Source organism: Mus caroli, chromosome 4 (genome assembly GCF_900094665.2).
Source record: "Mus caroli chromosome 4, CAROLI_EIJ_v1.1, whole genome shotgun sequence".
In the NCBI taxonomy this organism is placed as follows: Eukaryota; Metazoa; Chordata; class Mammalia; order Rodentia; family Muridae; genus Mus; species Mus caroli.
The window spans coordinates 118,392,912-118,408,241 of NC_034573.1; the positions used below are offsets into that span (position 1 = coordinate 118,392,912).

General features: G+C 48.3%; 2 protein-coding genes across 6 annotated transcripts in view; one reads left to right on the forward strand and one right to left on the reverse strand.

Annotated features, from left to right (window-relative positions):
• The window catches only part of Zscan20 (zinc finger and SCAN domain containing 20), a 28,832-nt gene extending 26,881 nt beyond the window's left edge, over positions 1 to 1,951 (reverse strand). For 3 of the 5 annotated variants that reach the window (XR_003836480.1, XM_029476626.1, XM_029476627.1), the window contains exon 1: positions 1,847 to 1,929. The gene's annotated coding sequence lies outside the window, so the exon portion shown is untranslated. Of the gene's footprint in view, positions 1 to 1,846 lie in introns of all 5 variants that reach the window. The other 2 variants (XM_021160918.1, XM_021160919.1) reach the window with 2 other exon arrangements.
• On the forward strand, positions 908 to 13,555 carry LOC110293412. The gene is given in 9 exon segments (XM_021161238.1): positions 908 to 1,051; positions 1,972 to 2,061; positions 7,642 to 7,740; positions 7,979 to 8,235; positions 8,237 to 10,530; positions 10,533 to 12,011; positions 12,014 to 12,135; positions 12,138 to 12,561; positions 13,533 to 13,555. Coding segments are annotated over 9 exon segments (4,932 nt in total).
• Positions 13,556 to 15,330: the final 1,775 nt, after the last annotated feature.

The following is a 15,330-nucleotide window of genomic DNA, read 5'->3' on the forward strand; positions in this document are numbered from 1 at the left end:
AGTTCCCTCCTGCACCCACTTCTGTAACAACAGAGGAGGAGAGAAGATGCTCCCTCAGTCCAGAAAGAGGACCAGATTGGTTGGGAACCTCTAAGCAACTGGGAGCTCCCAATGGCTATCAGTCCTACTGGGCTAACTATGCAATCTATGGCTGTAAGAGGGGAGACTCGCATCTAAGGACTGGAACTGGGGGTGGCAGATAGGCCTCACTTAGCCGACCATCCTCCACCATGGGGGAAGCTACCTAGAGAAGTCTGCTGAGAAATGAGCTCCATATGGATATATGTTGTGATCAATTAGCAATGGCTGCCAGGCCTCAGGTAAAGGAAGCCACTGTATGCATCCCTATGTGTTGGCAATGGCTGCCAGGCCTCAGGTAAAGGAAGCTGCTATATGCAACCCTATGTGTTGGCCAACACTGTCCTTAAGCCCCCAACAACCTCAGCTCCCAGCAGAGATCGATGTCAGGAAGAAGACTGAAGCTCACAGCCCTGGAAGTCCATAGCCATTTTCAAACGTGGTCTAACAAAGCTCCCCCTGAGAGTCTTTAGCCCACATTCACCAAGTCTTTACTCATTTGCTGGATCTACATTAGGTGTTTGCTGTTCTGGGCTGGACCAACGAAAATGGAGATGATCCAGACACTGCCTGCCCTGATGAAGCTATCTAGTAGAAGAGACAAATAATCATCATCATCATAATAATAATAATAATTAATAAATTTAAAAAGTCACAGATAATTATATTAATCCAATGTCATAAAGAAAGTGTGATTTGGGAGCTGGGAAGTTGGAGGTGGCAATTTGCTTAAGGAACTGTTGAATTGGTTCTTGAGTACAACGCAGAGAGAATACAGCAGAGAGGCAGGCTATTAAATAGTGGAGAAGCAAACTGGCCCGCCTGGAGAATGGGGAACACCTTGGCAGCCCCGGAGCGTGCAGTATGGGAAAAGTGGGCTGCAAAGAGCATTATGAAGAATCTATTAGATCAGATTCCATTCAACACGTGTTGCATGCCAGGGATGGATTCCAAGCTGGAGAACAAACAGAAGGTATGGAGTTGAGGGTTTCAACAGACCACACTGGCTGCAGTGTTTCTCCGAGTTGGAGAAATGAAAATGTGGACACTTCTGCAGAGGCTCTCGGAAGACAGAGGTCATTTTAAGAGATACTAAAGAAATGGCAAGCCTCGAACAGTGTACAGCAAACGGCGTGAATGAAGAAGAATGCAGGCGCGGGTGGAATCAGCTGGTAAAACAAGTAGGTCAGTGGGCGGGTCAGTAGGGAGTGGGTGGGTCAGTAGGGGTGGGCGGGTCAGTAGATAAAGATGCCTTTCACTTCTATCAGTTATGAGGAAAGAAGTACAGGTTTGGGATTGAACACAATAGCCAGTCCCTTCACAGATAACATGAACGCGGGTGTCGAGAATGAAGCACTATGTTAAGGTCAGGCTTTCATCTCAGGGCCTCTTCACTTCTTTGCCAGGGCCCTTGAGTCCTCTCTTCCCTTGATTGTGCTTTTCTAGACCCTAAGGTAACTTCCCCTCACAGCCAAAACGCATCTCTACCACCTTACCCACAGACCTCGGTAAGACCAGTCTCACTGCCCGCTTCTCCAACTCACTCTTCATCCCGACCCCTCGGTGACCCTGCCCATCTCCACACGCTGCAGCCTCTGCCGGCCCGCACTCCCGCCCCGACACACACACATACACACACACACACGCCACGCTGCTTGCTTTCCCCTCTCACCTTCCCAGCTCCCCTCCCCCGCGGGTACCACCACCTCCAAAGCCTCCAGCCCAGCGCCTGATTCTCAACTGCACCCCATCCGCCACCCAGACTCACCCACAGAGACACCCACTTCTCAACAGGCCGGAAGTGCTCCCGGGCTCTTGCAGGGGATGCTGGGACGCATAGTCCCAGCGCCGCCAGCCCTGGAACCCGATCTCTGAGACCACAACTCCCAAAAGGCATCGCGCGAGCACCGGCGGCAACTCCCCTATCGGCCGGCCTCTCAGATGACGTCAGCCAATGAGTGCCTCATCTTCTCAGGCGCTCTGGTACCGGAACAAATCTTGCAGGGCCAATGCCTGGGGGGGGTGTAGCTCGATACTATTCTCTTCCATTGGTTCTGCGGTGACGGTGCCGCCTACTGGGTGGAGTCTAGATTAGAAGGGCGTGGGGTCGGGTCTACTGAAGAAGCGTGGAGCCCTCCTGGGTTGAGCTGGAGTAGGGAAAAAGGAAAAGGAAAGAGGGTGACTACAGTGACCATCTATTGGGCAAGAGAGAGTTTGTCTGTTGTAACTACAATTTCAAATTCACAACTTAGTTGAGTGGTTTGGCAGAGTTCTATATCTCACCTCTTCACTTGTGAAGTAAGAATAATAATAGCATCCATGTGACAGGTTTATGTGAGGCATCAGCGAGGCAATAAACCTAGAACTGTTAAATCGGATCCAGGATCCAACTGTAGATAGCAGATACTAGCCATTTTTATGTAAATTAGTCTTACGGTGCCTGAATCCGTGGGTGTCGGAAACACGTTAATCCCTGTAGCTGAATAATCCTAGTGTAATACTTAGTTGCTTTGTTCCACGGTCCTGGCTAGTTTCATGCGAACTTGACACGAGCTTGAGTCATCAGAGAAAAGAGAGATTCCGTTAAGAAGATGCCTTCATAAGAGGGGCTATGGGCGAACTTGCGGGACTTGATTGATAGTGGAGGGCTCAGGCAGTTGTGGGTGGGGCTACCCCTGGGCCAGTGGTCTAGGGTTCTGTAAGAAAGCAGACTGAGCAAGCCAGTAAACAGCGTTTCCTCCATGGCCCCTGCACCAGCTCCTGCCTCCAGGTTCCTGCTTTGTGGGAGTTCCTATCCTGGCTCCCTCCAGTGACAGATTACAATGTGGAAGTGTAAGCTGAATAAACCCTTTCTTCCCCAAGTTGCTTTGGTCACTACGTTTTGTCATAGCAATAGAAACCCTATGATAAACACTGTAAATACTCTTGAGGTATGAGCCATCTAATAGGAAGCTGGAAATGTGGGTCTTGTAGTCAGTCAGCCATAGATCCAAACCCCAATTCATACATCCCATCTGTATGTCCTTGAACAAACAAACAAACAACTCCATCACGATTGTCTTTTTTTTTTTTTTTCAGCTGTAAAATTTAGGTGACAGAACAAAACCTCCATCTCAGGGTAGGTTCCTGGGAGATTAAAGATAATATGTAGGTAAAACATGGAGTCCAGCCACTTGCTTTCAATGTGGGATCCATGCCTTGATATTCCCTAGCTGCAAAGCCTCCAGCAAACTCCAAACGCCTCTTTTGTAAACATGTTTGTGTGGATAGATGCACTGTGCATGCAGGTGCACGTGCCTGTGGAGGCCTGCGGTCAAAATGAATGCCCTTTATGGAGCATTCTCCACCCTGATTACTAGAGTAAGGATCTCTTACTGAACTGAAGGATCCAGCTAGGTTAGCTAACCCATGAGCTCTGGGAATCTGCCTGTCTCTGCCTCCCCATCCCACTCGCTAGTACAGGTGTTACCTATGGCACTGACACTCCTGGCTTTTATATGAATGCTGAGGACCTGAGCTGAGACCCTTATTGAACATGTGGCAGGCACCTTATCAATTGTGCTACCTCCCTGTGGTGATTTGAATATCCTTGGCGCAGGGGTGGCACTATGAGGAGGTGTGGCCTTGTTGGAGGAAGTGTGTCACTGCGGGGGGGGGGGGGGGGCTTTAAGACTCTCTTCCTAGCTGCCTGGAAAGAATCTTCTGTTTGCCTTCAGAACAAGGTATAGAATTCTCAGCTTCTCCAGCGCCATGCCTGCCTGGATGCTGCCATGCTTCCAGCCATGATGAGAATGGACTGAACCTCTGAACCTGTAAGCCAGCCCCAATTAAATGTTGTCCTTTGTAAGAGTTGCCTTGGTGTATGGTGTCTCTTTATAGCAATGGAAATCCCAAACTAAGACACTCCCCTAAACTACTAAGGCTTCAGTTTCCTCGTCAGGAGAATGGGTGTAATAATACTGAAATTTTCCTTTGAGTGTTGTCGGGAAAAAAATATGCAAAGTTTGTGAAGAACTTGTATCCCTCCTGGCGTTCATAAGGTTGAACGACTACTGGCTATTATTTCTATTGAGACCCATGAAACTTGAGCAAATTTGACAGTAGCTAGTATTGGGAAAGGGCTCACTACATCAGGTAGTGTTGCATTTAGGGGAATTCTACATCTTAGTTTTAGTAACTCACTTTAAATTCCTTAGCTAGAAATTATATTCTAGCCAGGCAGTGATGGTGCACGCCTTTAATCCCAGCACTTGGGAGGCAGAGGCAGGCAGATTTCTGAGTTCAAGGCCAGCCTGGTCTACAGAGTGAGTTCCAGGACAGCCAGGGCTACACATAAAACCCTGTCAAAAAAAAAAAAAAAAAAAAAACTAAAAAGAAAGAAAAGAAATTATATTCTGACTTGTTTTGTTTTGCTTTTTTGAAATAGGGTTTCTCTGTGTAATCCTGGCTGTCCTCGAACTCATTCTGTAGACCAGGCTGGCCTCAAACTCAAGAGATCCACCTGCCTCTGCCTCTGCATCACTGCCACCCGGCTTCTGATTCGTTGCTTAATATCTCAGTGATTTACTTAGCGTATGTAGTGTGCTGGTGTTAACAGGTTACATTAGCACACCTTGTTCAATTGTTCCCAAAGCTCTATGGGGTTGGTACTGTTACCCCATTTTATGAAAGGGATGGAAGCTTAGAGATATAAATAAATTAGCCTGCTCAAAATCATATGCACAGTAAATACCGAGGCTGGAATTTGAAATTCTAAAACCCCAGAAGTTACATTGCTTGCTGCCTGACATTTCATGAAGAAGAAGCTAAGGACTTGGGTAAACATTGACACTGTAAGGAGGGCTGAGTGTGTTGGATAGAGTGTTTGCATCTGAAAGTGGAAAGACACTTTTGCAGGGACCTGTGAGACCTCCACATCAGCCATTCCATCCTAAAGAGCAGTGCACAGAAAGAGAAATATACTATTAGGTCACGAGAGGGCGCACCTCACCCTAAATCCAGCCTGGAATTGTAAGATGTCTCTTTGCCTTTGTCTAATTAAAACCTAGCCTTTTAGAAGTGGAAATTTAAAAAAATAAAATAAAATAATCGCTAAGAGACCAAATCCCAGCCAGAATAAGCCTCGGGTTCTGTCTGTTTTGGAGGCATTCTGCATTTGTCAATGTGAATCTTTTCAGCTGACAGGACTAGGCTCTGAGGATGAAGACATCAGTCTTCGTCTTTGCTTCAGGACCGGGTCTCCAAACTCACAGGATCAAGTACTCCTAGCCGTAAAACACACTTCCAGAGCACATGTTTCAAACATATGTGTATTTGCTTATAAATGATACAAATGCAGTCATATAAAACATTGTTTTAGTTTTTTTTAAGATTCTTATTTTTTTAATTACGTGCGTGTGTTAAGACTGGCATGTTCACATGAGTGCCAGTATACTCTGAGACCAGAAGAGGACGTCAGATCCCCTGGAGCTGGAGTTAGAGGTGGTAATGAGCACCTGCCCCAAAATGAGTTGCTAGTGCAAACTTAGGTCCTTGTCAAGAACAGTATGGATTATTATCATCAAATATAGATTATTAATTCAGTCCTGTAATAGTAAACTCCTATTGAACACATGTGTGATAAACTGGGTGGTTTTCTTATTCTTTCAATCACATTAACACATTTAAGTCTCACAAAATACTGGGGGAGGGGGTGTGATGCTAACCCCATTTTACAGAGCAGGAAACTGAGGTACAAACTAACATACGAAAGCCACATAGTTTAAAAAGTAGACAATCTAGCTTCAGAAATAGGTACGATTTTGAAGAGAAAAAGAATATAGCTGGGCCAGATAATTCACACACCCATAATCCTGGCACTGGGAATTCGGAGGCAAGAAGATTAGGAGTTCAGAGCCATCCTCGGTTACTTAGAGAGTTCCAAAGCTAGGCTTGGCTGGGGTTCGGGGTGAGAGGAAGAGAAAAAGAGAAAAATCCTAATATAGTACTTTCTTCCAAAATGCTGTCCCAGGCTGGGAGCTCAGCACAGGCCTCTGGAGAAAGTGATGGCTGAGCTGAACCTTACAGGCTGTTGTGCAGGTGCTCAGGGAAAGGTGTTGTCCATGAGGAAGCAAAATGTGCAAAGGCCCGGGGGGCAAGGGTTTGCGAGAGCACGGTGCTCTGGGAGCTACATGTGGCTGGCTCCATACAGCTGGAGCATCCGGGGTGACGGTGTTTCTCTGAGGCTCGGGAGGGGGAGGATGAGTTACAGGCGCACAGCTTCATGTTTTCCCAGAAGGAGAAATGATCTTGAAGAATAAAAAAATACTGACTGCCCTGAGAACATGGGCCCCGGACCCCGGCCAGATGGCCTAATTCCCCGGAACTTTTGGGAAAAACAACCACAAAATGTTTCAATGTCCCAGGTGCCTTGAAGTAAATATCTGCCCCTAGAGTTCCCCTATTTCCTCTCCGATCCTCCCCCTAGGTTGTGTTTTTTGCCTTTATAAGCCTGCTGGAAAATAGGGTCNTNGTCAGACTCCTCTACCCCTGCGTGGTGTATGGGTCTCGACCTCAGCATGCTGGTTTGTGTGCCATTAAAACCTCGTGTGTTTGCAGCAAGCTTGACTGTTGTGGCTTTCTGGGCTCGAGATCCCTGAGACTTGAGTGAGGGTCTCCATTCGGGGGTCCAACATGTGGGGGCTCGTCCGGGATTTGACGACCACCCAGGAGTCATAATGTCACTTGGAGGTAAGGTCTTATCTGTATTTCCGTCTGTCTGAATTCTGGCGATCGCAGTTTCGGTTTTGTGGACGTTCGTTTGAATCAGCACTCTGGGAGGGAGTGCGGAGTGGATAAAAATAGATGTATTCAAGTGTCCACCGTCCATTCACCCTGGGAGACGTCCCAGGAAGACAGGGGGAGGGCCAGAGACGCCTGGTAGACCCCCATTTGGAGACCAGGGGGACTGACTCTCCCCCTGGCAATGTGAGGCGGCAAGGGCCACGGCCAGTCGACAGTGTCTCGGTTCTTTTCTGGTCGACTCGGAACAGGAGACAGATTTTTCTCTATTTCAGTAATTGTCGTTTGTCTTGTCTTTGTCATTTGTATTATAGATTTAGAAATGGGACAGACTGTGACGACCCCCCTGACGCTAACCCTTGACCACTGGATGGACGTTAAGACTAGGGCTCATAATCTTTCTGTTGAAGTTAGAAAAAGACCCTGCCGGGCATGGTGGCCCATGCCTTTAATCCCAGCACTCGGGAGGCAGAGGCAGGCGGATTTCTGAGTTCAAGGCCAGCCTGGTCTACAAAGTGAGTTCCAGGACAGCCAGGGCTATACAGAGAAACCCTGTCTCGAAAAAAAAAAAAAAAAAGAAAGAAAGAAAGAAAGAAAGAAAGAAAGAAAGAAAGAAAGAAAAAGACCTTGGCGGACGTTCTGTTCTTCGAAGTGGCCCACCTTTGGAGTGAGTTGGCGCAAGACAGGACTCTTAATCTTCCCATCATTTACACTGTTAAGCGCATTGTCTTTCAGAACCCTGGAGGCCATCCAGATCAGGTCCCCTATATCTTGGTCTGGCAGGATCTGGTCCAAAATCCACCACCTTGGCTCAAACTTTGGACCACGGGACACAAGACGGCGACTATGGCCGTGGCGGCAAAACCGAAAGTCCCAGCCTTGGCGAGTGGTCCACCCGCCCCTCCACATATTTATCCTGAAATTGAGGAGGTCTCTCTTTTAGGTTTCCAACCACCCCCTTACCCTACCCCTGCCCTTCAACCTCTTCCTCCATTGGCGCCCCCTAGCCTACAAAAGAGGCCAGTGATAGTGGGCTGGCGGCCGGCACCCGGAGTCGCCAGGCCTCAGTCCGGATGGAGCCGGCCCGGAGCTGTCCTCAGTGACCACTCTGCCGCTCCAGGCTGGCCCGGAGCTGTCCTCAGTGACAGCTCTGCCACTCTGGGCATATGTCGGTGGGCTGCCCCGGGGCCCTAACGAACTTGCCCCTCTTCAGTACTGGCCGTTCTCCTTGGCCAACCTCTACAACTGGAAAACTAACTACCCTTCCTTTTCAGAAAATCCGTCTGGGCTCAGTGGCCTCCTTGAGTCCCTAATGTTCTCCCACCAACCTACGTGGGATGACTGTCAGCAGCTCTTGCAGGTCCTCTTTACCACAGAAGAGAGAACGCATCCTTTTGGAAGCCAGAAAGAATGTTCCCGGGCCGGACGGAACTCCCACTTCCCTCCCTAATCTCATTGATGCTGCTTTCCCCTTAAACTGCCCTGACTGGGACTTCAATACTGCTGAAGGTAGGGAGAGTCTTCTGGTCTACCGCTGGGCTCTAGTGGCGGGTCTGAAAGGAACCGCCAGGTATCCTACCAATTTGGCTAAGGTAAGAGAAGTTATTCAGGGTCAGATGGAGCCCCCGTCAGTTTTCCTATTACGACTGATGGAGGCTTATAGAAGATATACCCCTTTTGACCCCACTTCAGAGGGACACCAAGCTGCTGTAGCCATGGCCTTCATCGGTCAGTCTGCCTCTGACATTAAAAAGAAACTGCAGAGGCTAGAGGGGCTCCAAGATTACACTTTACAGGATCTTGTGAAGGAAGTTGAGAAAGTATACAAAAGGGAGACAGAGGAGGAGAAACAGGAAAGAGAAAAGAAAGAGGCAGAGGAAAGAGAAAATAGGCGTGATCGCTGCCAGGAAAGGAATTTGACTAAGATTTTGGCTGCAGTAGTAGGTGAAGAAAAGCCAGAGAAAAGGCAGTCAGGGTACCTGGGTGACAGGGCCAGAAGACCTCCGGAAGGACAGAGACTCCAGCTTGAAAAGGATCAGTGTGCCTATTGCAAGGAAATGGGACATTGGGCCAGAAAATGCCCCAGGAAGAGGGAGAGGGGACCTAGAGTGTTGACCCTAGAGGAAGACTAGGGAAGTCAGGACTCAGCTCCCCTCCCCAAGCCTAGGGTAACACTCTCTGTGGAGGGGACCCCCATCGACTTCCTGGTGGATACAGGAGCGGAACACTCAGTCTTGACCAAACCGTTGGGACAATTGGGATCAAAAAGGACCATGGTAATGGGAGCCACTGGCAGCAAATTTTACCCCTGGACAACGAAACAGACTCTAGTAATAGAAAAAAAACAAGTAACTCATTCCTTTCTTGTAATTCTCGAATGTCCCGCACCTCTGCTGGGAAGGGGTTTGTTGACTAAACTAAAAGCACAGGTTCAATTTACTCCTCAGGGACCTGAGGTCAGTTGGGGAAAGGATTCAGTAGTATGTTTGGTTTTGGATACAGAGGAGGAATACCGTCTCCATGATCAGGGACCCAAAAAGTTGCCCTCAGATGAATGGCTGACGGCTTTTCCTGAAGTCTGGGCAGAACAAGCAGGTATGGGACTGGCTAAAAGGGTACTTCCAGTAGTGGTCGAACTGAAGGCTGCCTCCACCCCTATATCGGTAAGGCAGTACCCCATAAATAGAGAAGCCAAAGAAGGAATTAGACCACACATCCAAAGCCTGTTACAGCAGGGCATTCTGGTTCCCTGCCAGTCCCCATGGAATATCCCCCTTCTGCCTGTCTGCAAGCCAGGAACCAATGACTATAGACCAGGGCAGGACCTGAGAGAAGTCAATAAGCAGGTGCAAGACATCCACCCAATGGTGCCAACCCCTTATAACTTGCTGAGTTCCCTTCCACCAGAACACCGTTGGTACACTGTGCTAGATTTGAAAGATGCCTTCTTTTGCCTTCGGCTGCATCCTACCAGTCAGCTCTTGTTTGCTTTTGAATGACGTGACCCTGAAGGGGGACACTCGGGCCAGCTGATTTGGACCCGACTACCACAGGGATTCAAGAATTCCCCCACTCTTTTTGATGAAGCGCTCCACCGTGATCTTGTGCCCTTCAGGGCACAGAACCCTCAGATTTCTCTCTTGCAGTATGTAGATGACTTACTGCTTGCAGCCTCAACCCAGAAACTGTGCCTTGCCTGGACCAAGAAACTCCTGAGTGAACTGGGTAAGTTGGGGTACCGGGTATCCGCTAAGAAAGCTCAGCTATGCCGCACCGAGGTGACCTACCTAGGATACACCCTCCGAAAAGGAAAGCGGTGGCTCACCGAAGCTCGAAAGAAGACTGTGATGCAGATCCCAACCCCCACCACTCTGCGACAAGTACGTGAGTTCTTGGGGACTGCGGGCTTTTGCAGACTATGGATACCCAGGTTCGCAACCCTGGCGGCCCCTTTGTACCCCCTCACAAAAGAAAAGACCCTGTTCAGCTGGACTGAGGAACATCAGCTGAAAATATATTTTGAAAATATAAAGACTGCCCTGCTCACTGCCCCTGCCCTGGCCTTGCCTGACCTGACTAAGCCATTTACTCTGTATATAGATGAACAGGCCAGAGTGGCTCGTGGAGTATTGACCCAAGCACTAGGGCCATGGAAAAGGCCTGTGGCCTACCTGTCAAAAAACTGGATCCGGTGGCCAGCGGGTGGCCTTCTTGCCTGAAGGCCATTGCAGCCGTGGCCTTGCTTGTCAAAGATGCAGATAAACTTACTTTGGGACAGCATGTCACTATAGTTGTCCCTCATGCCCTTGAGAGCGTAGTACGCCAGCCCCCTGACCGTTGGATGACCAACGCTCGGATGACCCACTACCAGAGCTTGTTGTTGACTGAAAGAATCACCTTCGCCCCACCGGCCATCCTCAACCCGGGCACCCTGCTCCCAGAAGGAGAGGCCTCCACTCCAATACACCACTGTGCTGACATCTTGGCAGAAGAGACCAGAGTCAGAAGGGACTTGACCGACCAACCGTGGCCGGGAGCTCCCAACTGGTATACAGACAGAAGCAGTTTCCTGGTGGAGGGAAAAAGGAGAGCAGGAGTAGCAGTGGTGGACGGAACGCGGGTGGTCTGGGCCAGCGGTTTGCCAGAAGGAACTTCTGCTCAAAAGGTGGAACTCATAGCACTAACACAAGCGCTCCGGATGGCAGAAGGTAAGCCCATCAACATTTACACTGACAGTCGCTATGCTTTTGCCACTGCACACATCCACGGGGCCATATACAGGCAAAGGGGCTTGCTCACTTCAGCAGGAAAGGACATTAAAAACAAGGAAGAAATACTGGCCCTTTTAGAGGCCGTACATCTACCGAAAAAGGTGGCCATCGTCCACTGTCTTGGGCACCAGAATGGGGGGGGGGACTCAATCTCAAGGGGAAATCAGATGGCTGATCAGGCGGCAAAGCAGGCAGCCCGAGGGACAGTAACCTTGGTAACTGAAACCGTGCCAGATCCTCAAGCCTCGGATCCTAGTTTCAACTACTCCTTTAAGGACTGTGATAAGATTGAAGATATGACAGAGGCANGAAAAGCCCAAATGTTTAGTCATCATGGACTGGCAAAGACTAAAGATGGGCAGATAATTCTACCCTCCAAAGAAGGACAGGACTATGTGAGACGTATTCACCAACTAACCCATCTTGGAAGTGATAAACTCAAGGCCTTAATTAAAGGATCTAAGTATTATGTGNTAAGGTTAAATTCAGTAGCTGAAGAGGTAGTGAAGTCATGCAAAGTTTGCACCTTGACCAATGCCACTCGGCCTTTCAAGGAGCCTGGAAAGAGGCTAAGAGGAGATAGGCCAGGGGTCTATTGGGAAGTGGACTTCACTGAAATTAAACCAGGAAAGTATGGTAACAAGTATCTCCTAGTTTTCATAGACACCTTCTCAGGATGGGTAGAAGCTTTTCCTACCAAATCAGAAACCGCTCAGGTAGTGGCCAAGATGATCCTTGAAGAAATCCTGCCTCGGTTTGGGATCCCCAAAGTAATCGGCTCGGACAACGGGCCTGCATTTGTTGCCCAGGTAAGTCAGGAATTGGCCACACAACTGGGGACTAATTGGAAATTACATTGTGCTTATAGGCCCCAGAGCTCAGGACAGAAAGAATGAATAGGACCCTAAAAAAGACCCTTACTAAATTAGCCATTGAGACCGGCGGTCGGGACTGGGTGATTCTCCTTCCCTTTGCGCTTCTCAGGGTCCGAAACACTCCCAGACAAGTTTAGGCCTCACCCCCTATGAGATTCTGTATGGGGGACCGCCCCACTTAACTGAGTCAGGTGGGATATTGAATCCCAACACTGACCTTTCCTCACCCTCTGCTCTGTTTACCCACTTAAAGGCCTTAGAAGTTGTCAGAACACAGATCTGGAACCAGATCAAAGAAGCCTACACACCGGGGACCACAGCAGTGCCCCACGGGTTCCAGGTTGGAGACTCAGTCTTGGTCAGATGACATCACACTGGCATGCTTGAGCCCCAGTGGAAAGGACCTTATCTGGTGCTGTTGACTACCCCGACAGCAGTCAAGGTAGACGGAATTGCCGCCTGGATACAGGCCTCCCATGTAAAAAAAGCACCAGACCAAGATGGAGGTAACTGGATGGTGGAAACTACTAATAACCCTCTTAAGTTGTGTCTCCATCGTGAGGGTAACTTCAGGCAAGGGCATTTACCCTCTAAATCCTCACAACCCGCTCCGACAAACTTGGGAGGTACTTAATGAAGAAGGTGAGGCAGCCTGGTCCATTACTGCCACCCACCCATTATGGACTTGGTGGCCTAACCTTACGCCAGACATTTGTAAGATGGCGGCTGGCCTAACTTCCTGGGATCTCCCAGACCACTTAGACCGAGGAGGCACCCAATCCGAAAGCAAGTGTGTACCGGATGGAATAGGGAGCACGTACAGATGCTCTGGGCAATTCTACCAGGCTAATCTCAGGGCAGCAGAATTTTATGTGTGCCCAGGACAAGGCCAGAGTCGGGCACTCCGCCGATCATGTGGAGGGCCAACAGACTTTTACTGTGCTGCTTGGGGATGTGAGACCACAGGGGAAGCCAGCTGGAAACCCTCTTCTTCCTGGGATCTGACTGTAGTCAGAAGAAATAGATCTCATGATGAGTCTAACCAGGGAGAAAGAGATAATTCCAAGTATCCCGAAAATGGGTGTGCCTTTAGTAATAGCCCATCTGGCCCCTGTAAGGGCCAGTACTGTAATCCCATAGTTATAAAATTTACAGAACAAGGAAAACGGAATACTACCTGGATTAAGGAAAACAATTGGGGGTTCCGATTATATGCTGCGGGATAAGATCATGGGCTAAATTTTAGAATTCGACTAAAGATTGAGAGTCCTCCTCCCAGGCCGGTGGGCCCTAACCTAGTTCTGCCTAATCCTCCCCCAAAACCACTAGNTCCCCCACCTCTGCCAGTCCTATTACTTCCCACTCAAGTCCCTGTCTATACTGGTGTAACCCCTTATCAGGAGACCACCACACCTCTTCTTTTGGGAACAGGAGATCATATGCTCACTTTGCTAGACTGGGCCTTCAGTGCTCTAAACCGCACCAACCCAAATGTGACCCNCTCATGTTGGCTCTGTTTTGCCTCTAGTCCTCCCTATTATGAAGGCATAGCCCAGGTACGGTCTTACAATCAGACCTCAGATCATTCAGCCTGTTCCTGGGGAGACAGACATAAGTTGACCCTCTCCACAGTTTCTGGAGAGGGCCTCTGCCTAGGTAAGGTCTCCCAGGGACATAGATCCCTCTGTAACCAGACCATCTCCACACTGTCCATGGATAAAGATCTATACTTAGCTCCCCCCTCTGATACTGTATGGGCCTNTAATACTGGGCTCACTCCTTGTATTTCTACTTCTGTCTTTAATGCCTCCAGAGATTTCTGTGTCTTAGTCCAGCTAGTGCCCCGGGTTATTTACCATGAGGACAGTTCTTTTCTTGATGAGTTTGACCACCAGACTCGGTACAGAAGAGAGCCGGTCACCATGACATTGGCGGTCCTATTAGGTATAGGGGCTGCTGCTGGGGTAGGTACAGGCTCAGCAGCCCTGATTCAGATGCCTCATTACTATGATGAGCTTAGGGCAGCTATGGATGCAGATTTAAGTGCATTAAAACAATCTATCTCCAAGCTTGAAGAATCTCTAACTTCTTTGTCTGAGGTAGTGCTACAAAATAGAAGAAGATTAGATCTGCTTTTTCTAAAAGAAGGAGGGCTCTGCTCGGCCTTAAGAGAAGAATGTTGTTTTTATGTGAGTCACTCCGGGGTAATTAGAGACTCTATGTCCAAACTCAGGGAGAGGCTAGATAAGGGCAGGAAAGAGCAAGAAATTCAAAAAGGATGGTTTAAAAGTTGGTTCGACAAAGCTCCCTGGTTTGCCACCCTTGTGTCTACATTGGCCGGTCCCCTAATAATCTTGTTGCTTTTGCTCACTTTTGGACCTTGTATTCTTTTTTTTTTTTTTTTTCAAAATTTGCGCTTTATTTACACGTTTGGGTCGATTACATGCATGTTTTATTTTTAAACAAGTGATTAGCAAAAAATGCATTAAAGTTTTAAAATAGCAATTAAATATACAAAAATATAGCTTACAAAAACCAATGTTTAAAAATATTCTGCTGCAGAATTCTTAGTGTACAAACACGTCTATGAAACCTGAGGCTCAGCATTTCATAAACCTTTTTGAGGGAGTTGTATCTAGTAAATAAGCCCCATAGGGCTAAACGACAAGACTAAAGTGCCATTCCTCCGCCTTCCTGGACATGTCAGCAGGCAGAGCCAATGGCCCCAATGGTCACCTTCTCCACCACAGCCTGGAAGGAGAGGCATGGACGGCGCTGAGGGTTCAACCACACGAGTCCCTTAACACTGGTGCGGTCATGATCTGAGCTACAGCGCGTCTTTGAAACAGCAGGGGTAGCTTTTCCTGATCCTTGAACAAAGGAATTTGGATATGTGCTGAGCTAACTGGAATGAAAGCATCTTGAAATAATTTGGGTTCTAAAGCTGAACCTGAAAACTGATAGGTGTTCAACTTAGTGAACCCAGTCCTGTTAATCTTATTTTAAAAACCTTTACCTGGCATTTTAGGTCCCTACCTCTAAGATTAAGTTAAATACTTTGATGTGGACCTTGTATTCTTAATAAGTTAGTGACTTTTGTAAAAGACAGGGTTAGTGCTGTACAGGTAATGGTGCTCCGACAATGTTGCGGCCTGCCCGCAGTCCACAACACGAACGGTTCAACTGAGAATGGCAGTTCAAGCTGAAAAGAGAGGAATCTAGATGGGGCGGAAGAAAGAATGGAGCCAAGACAACAAACGTTCTGATCAAGGCTCAATTTTACTATTTTCAGACACTCAGTTATAAAGGAAGGGGGAGGGAACCCA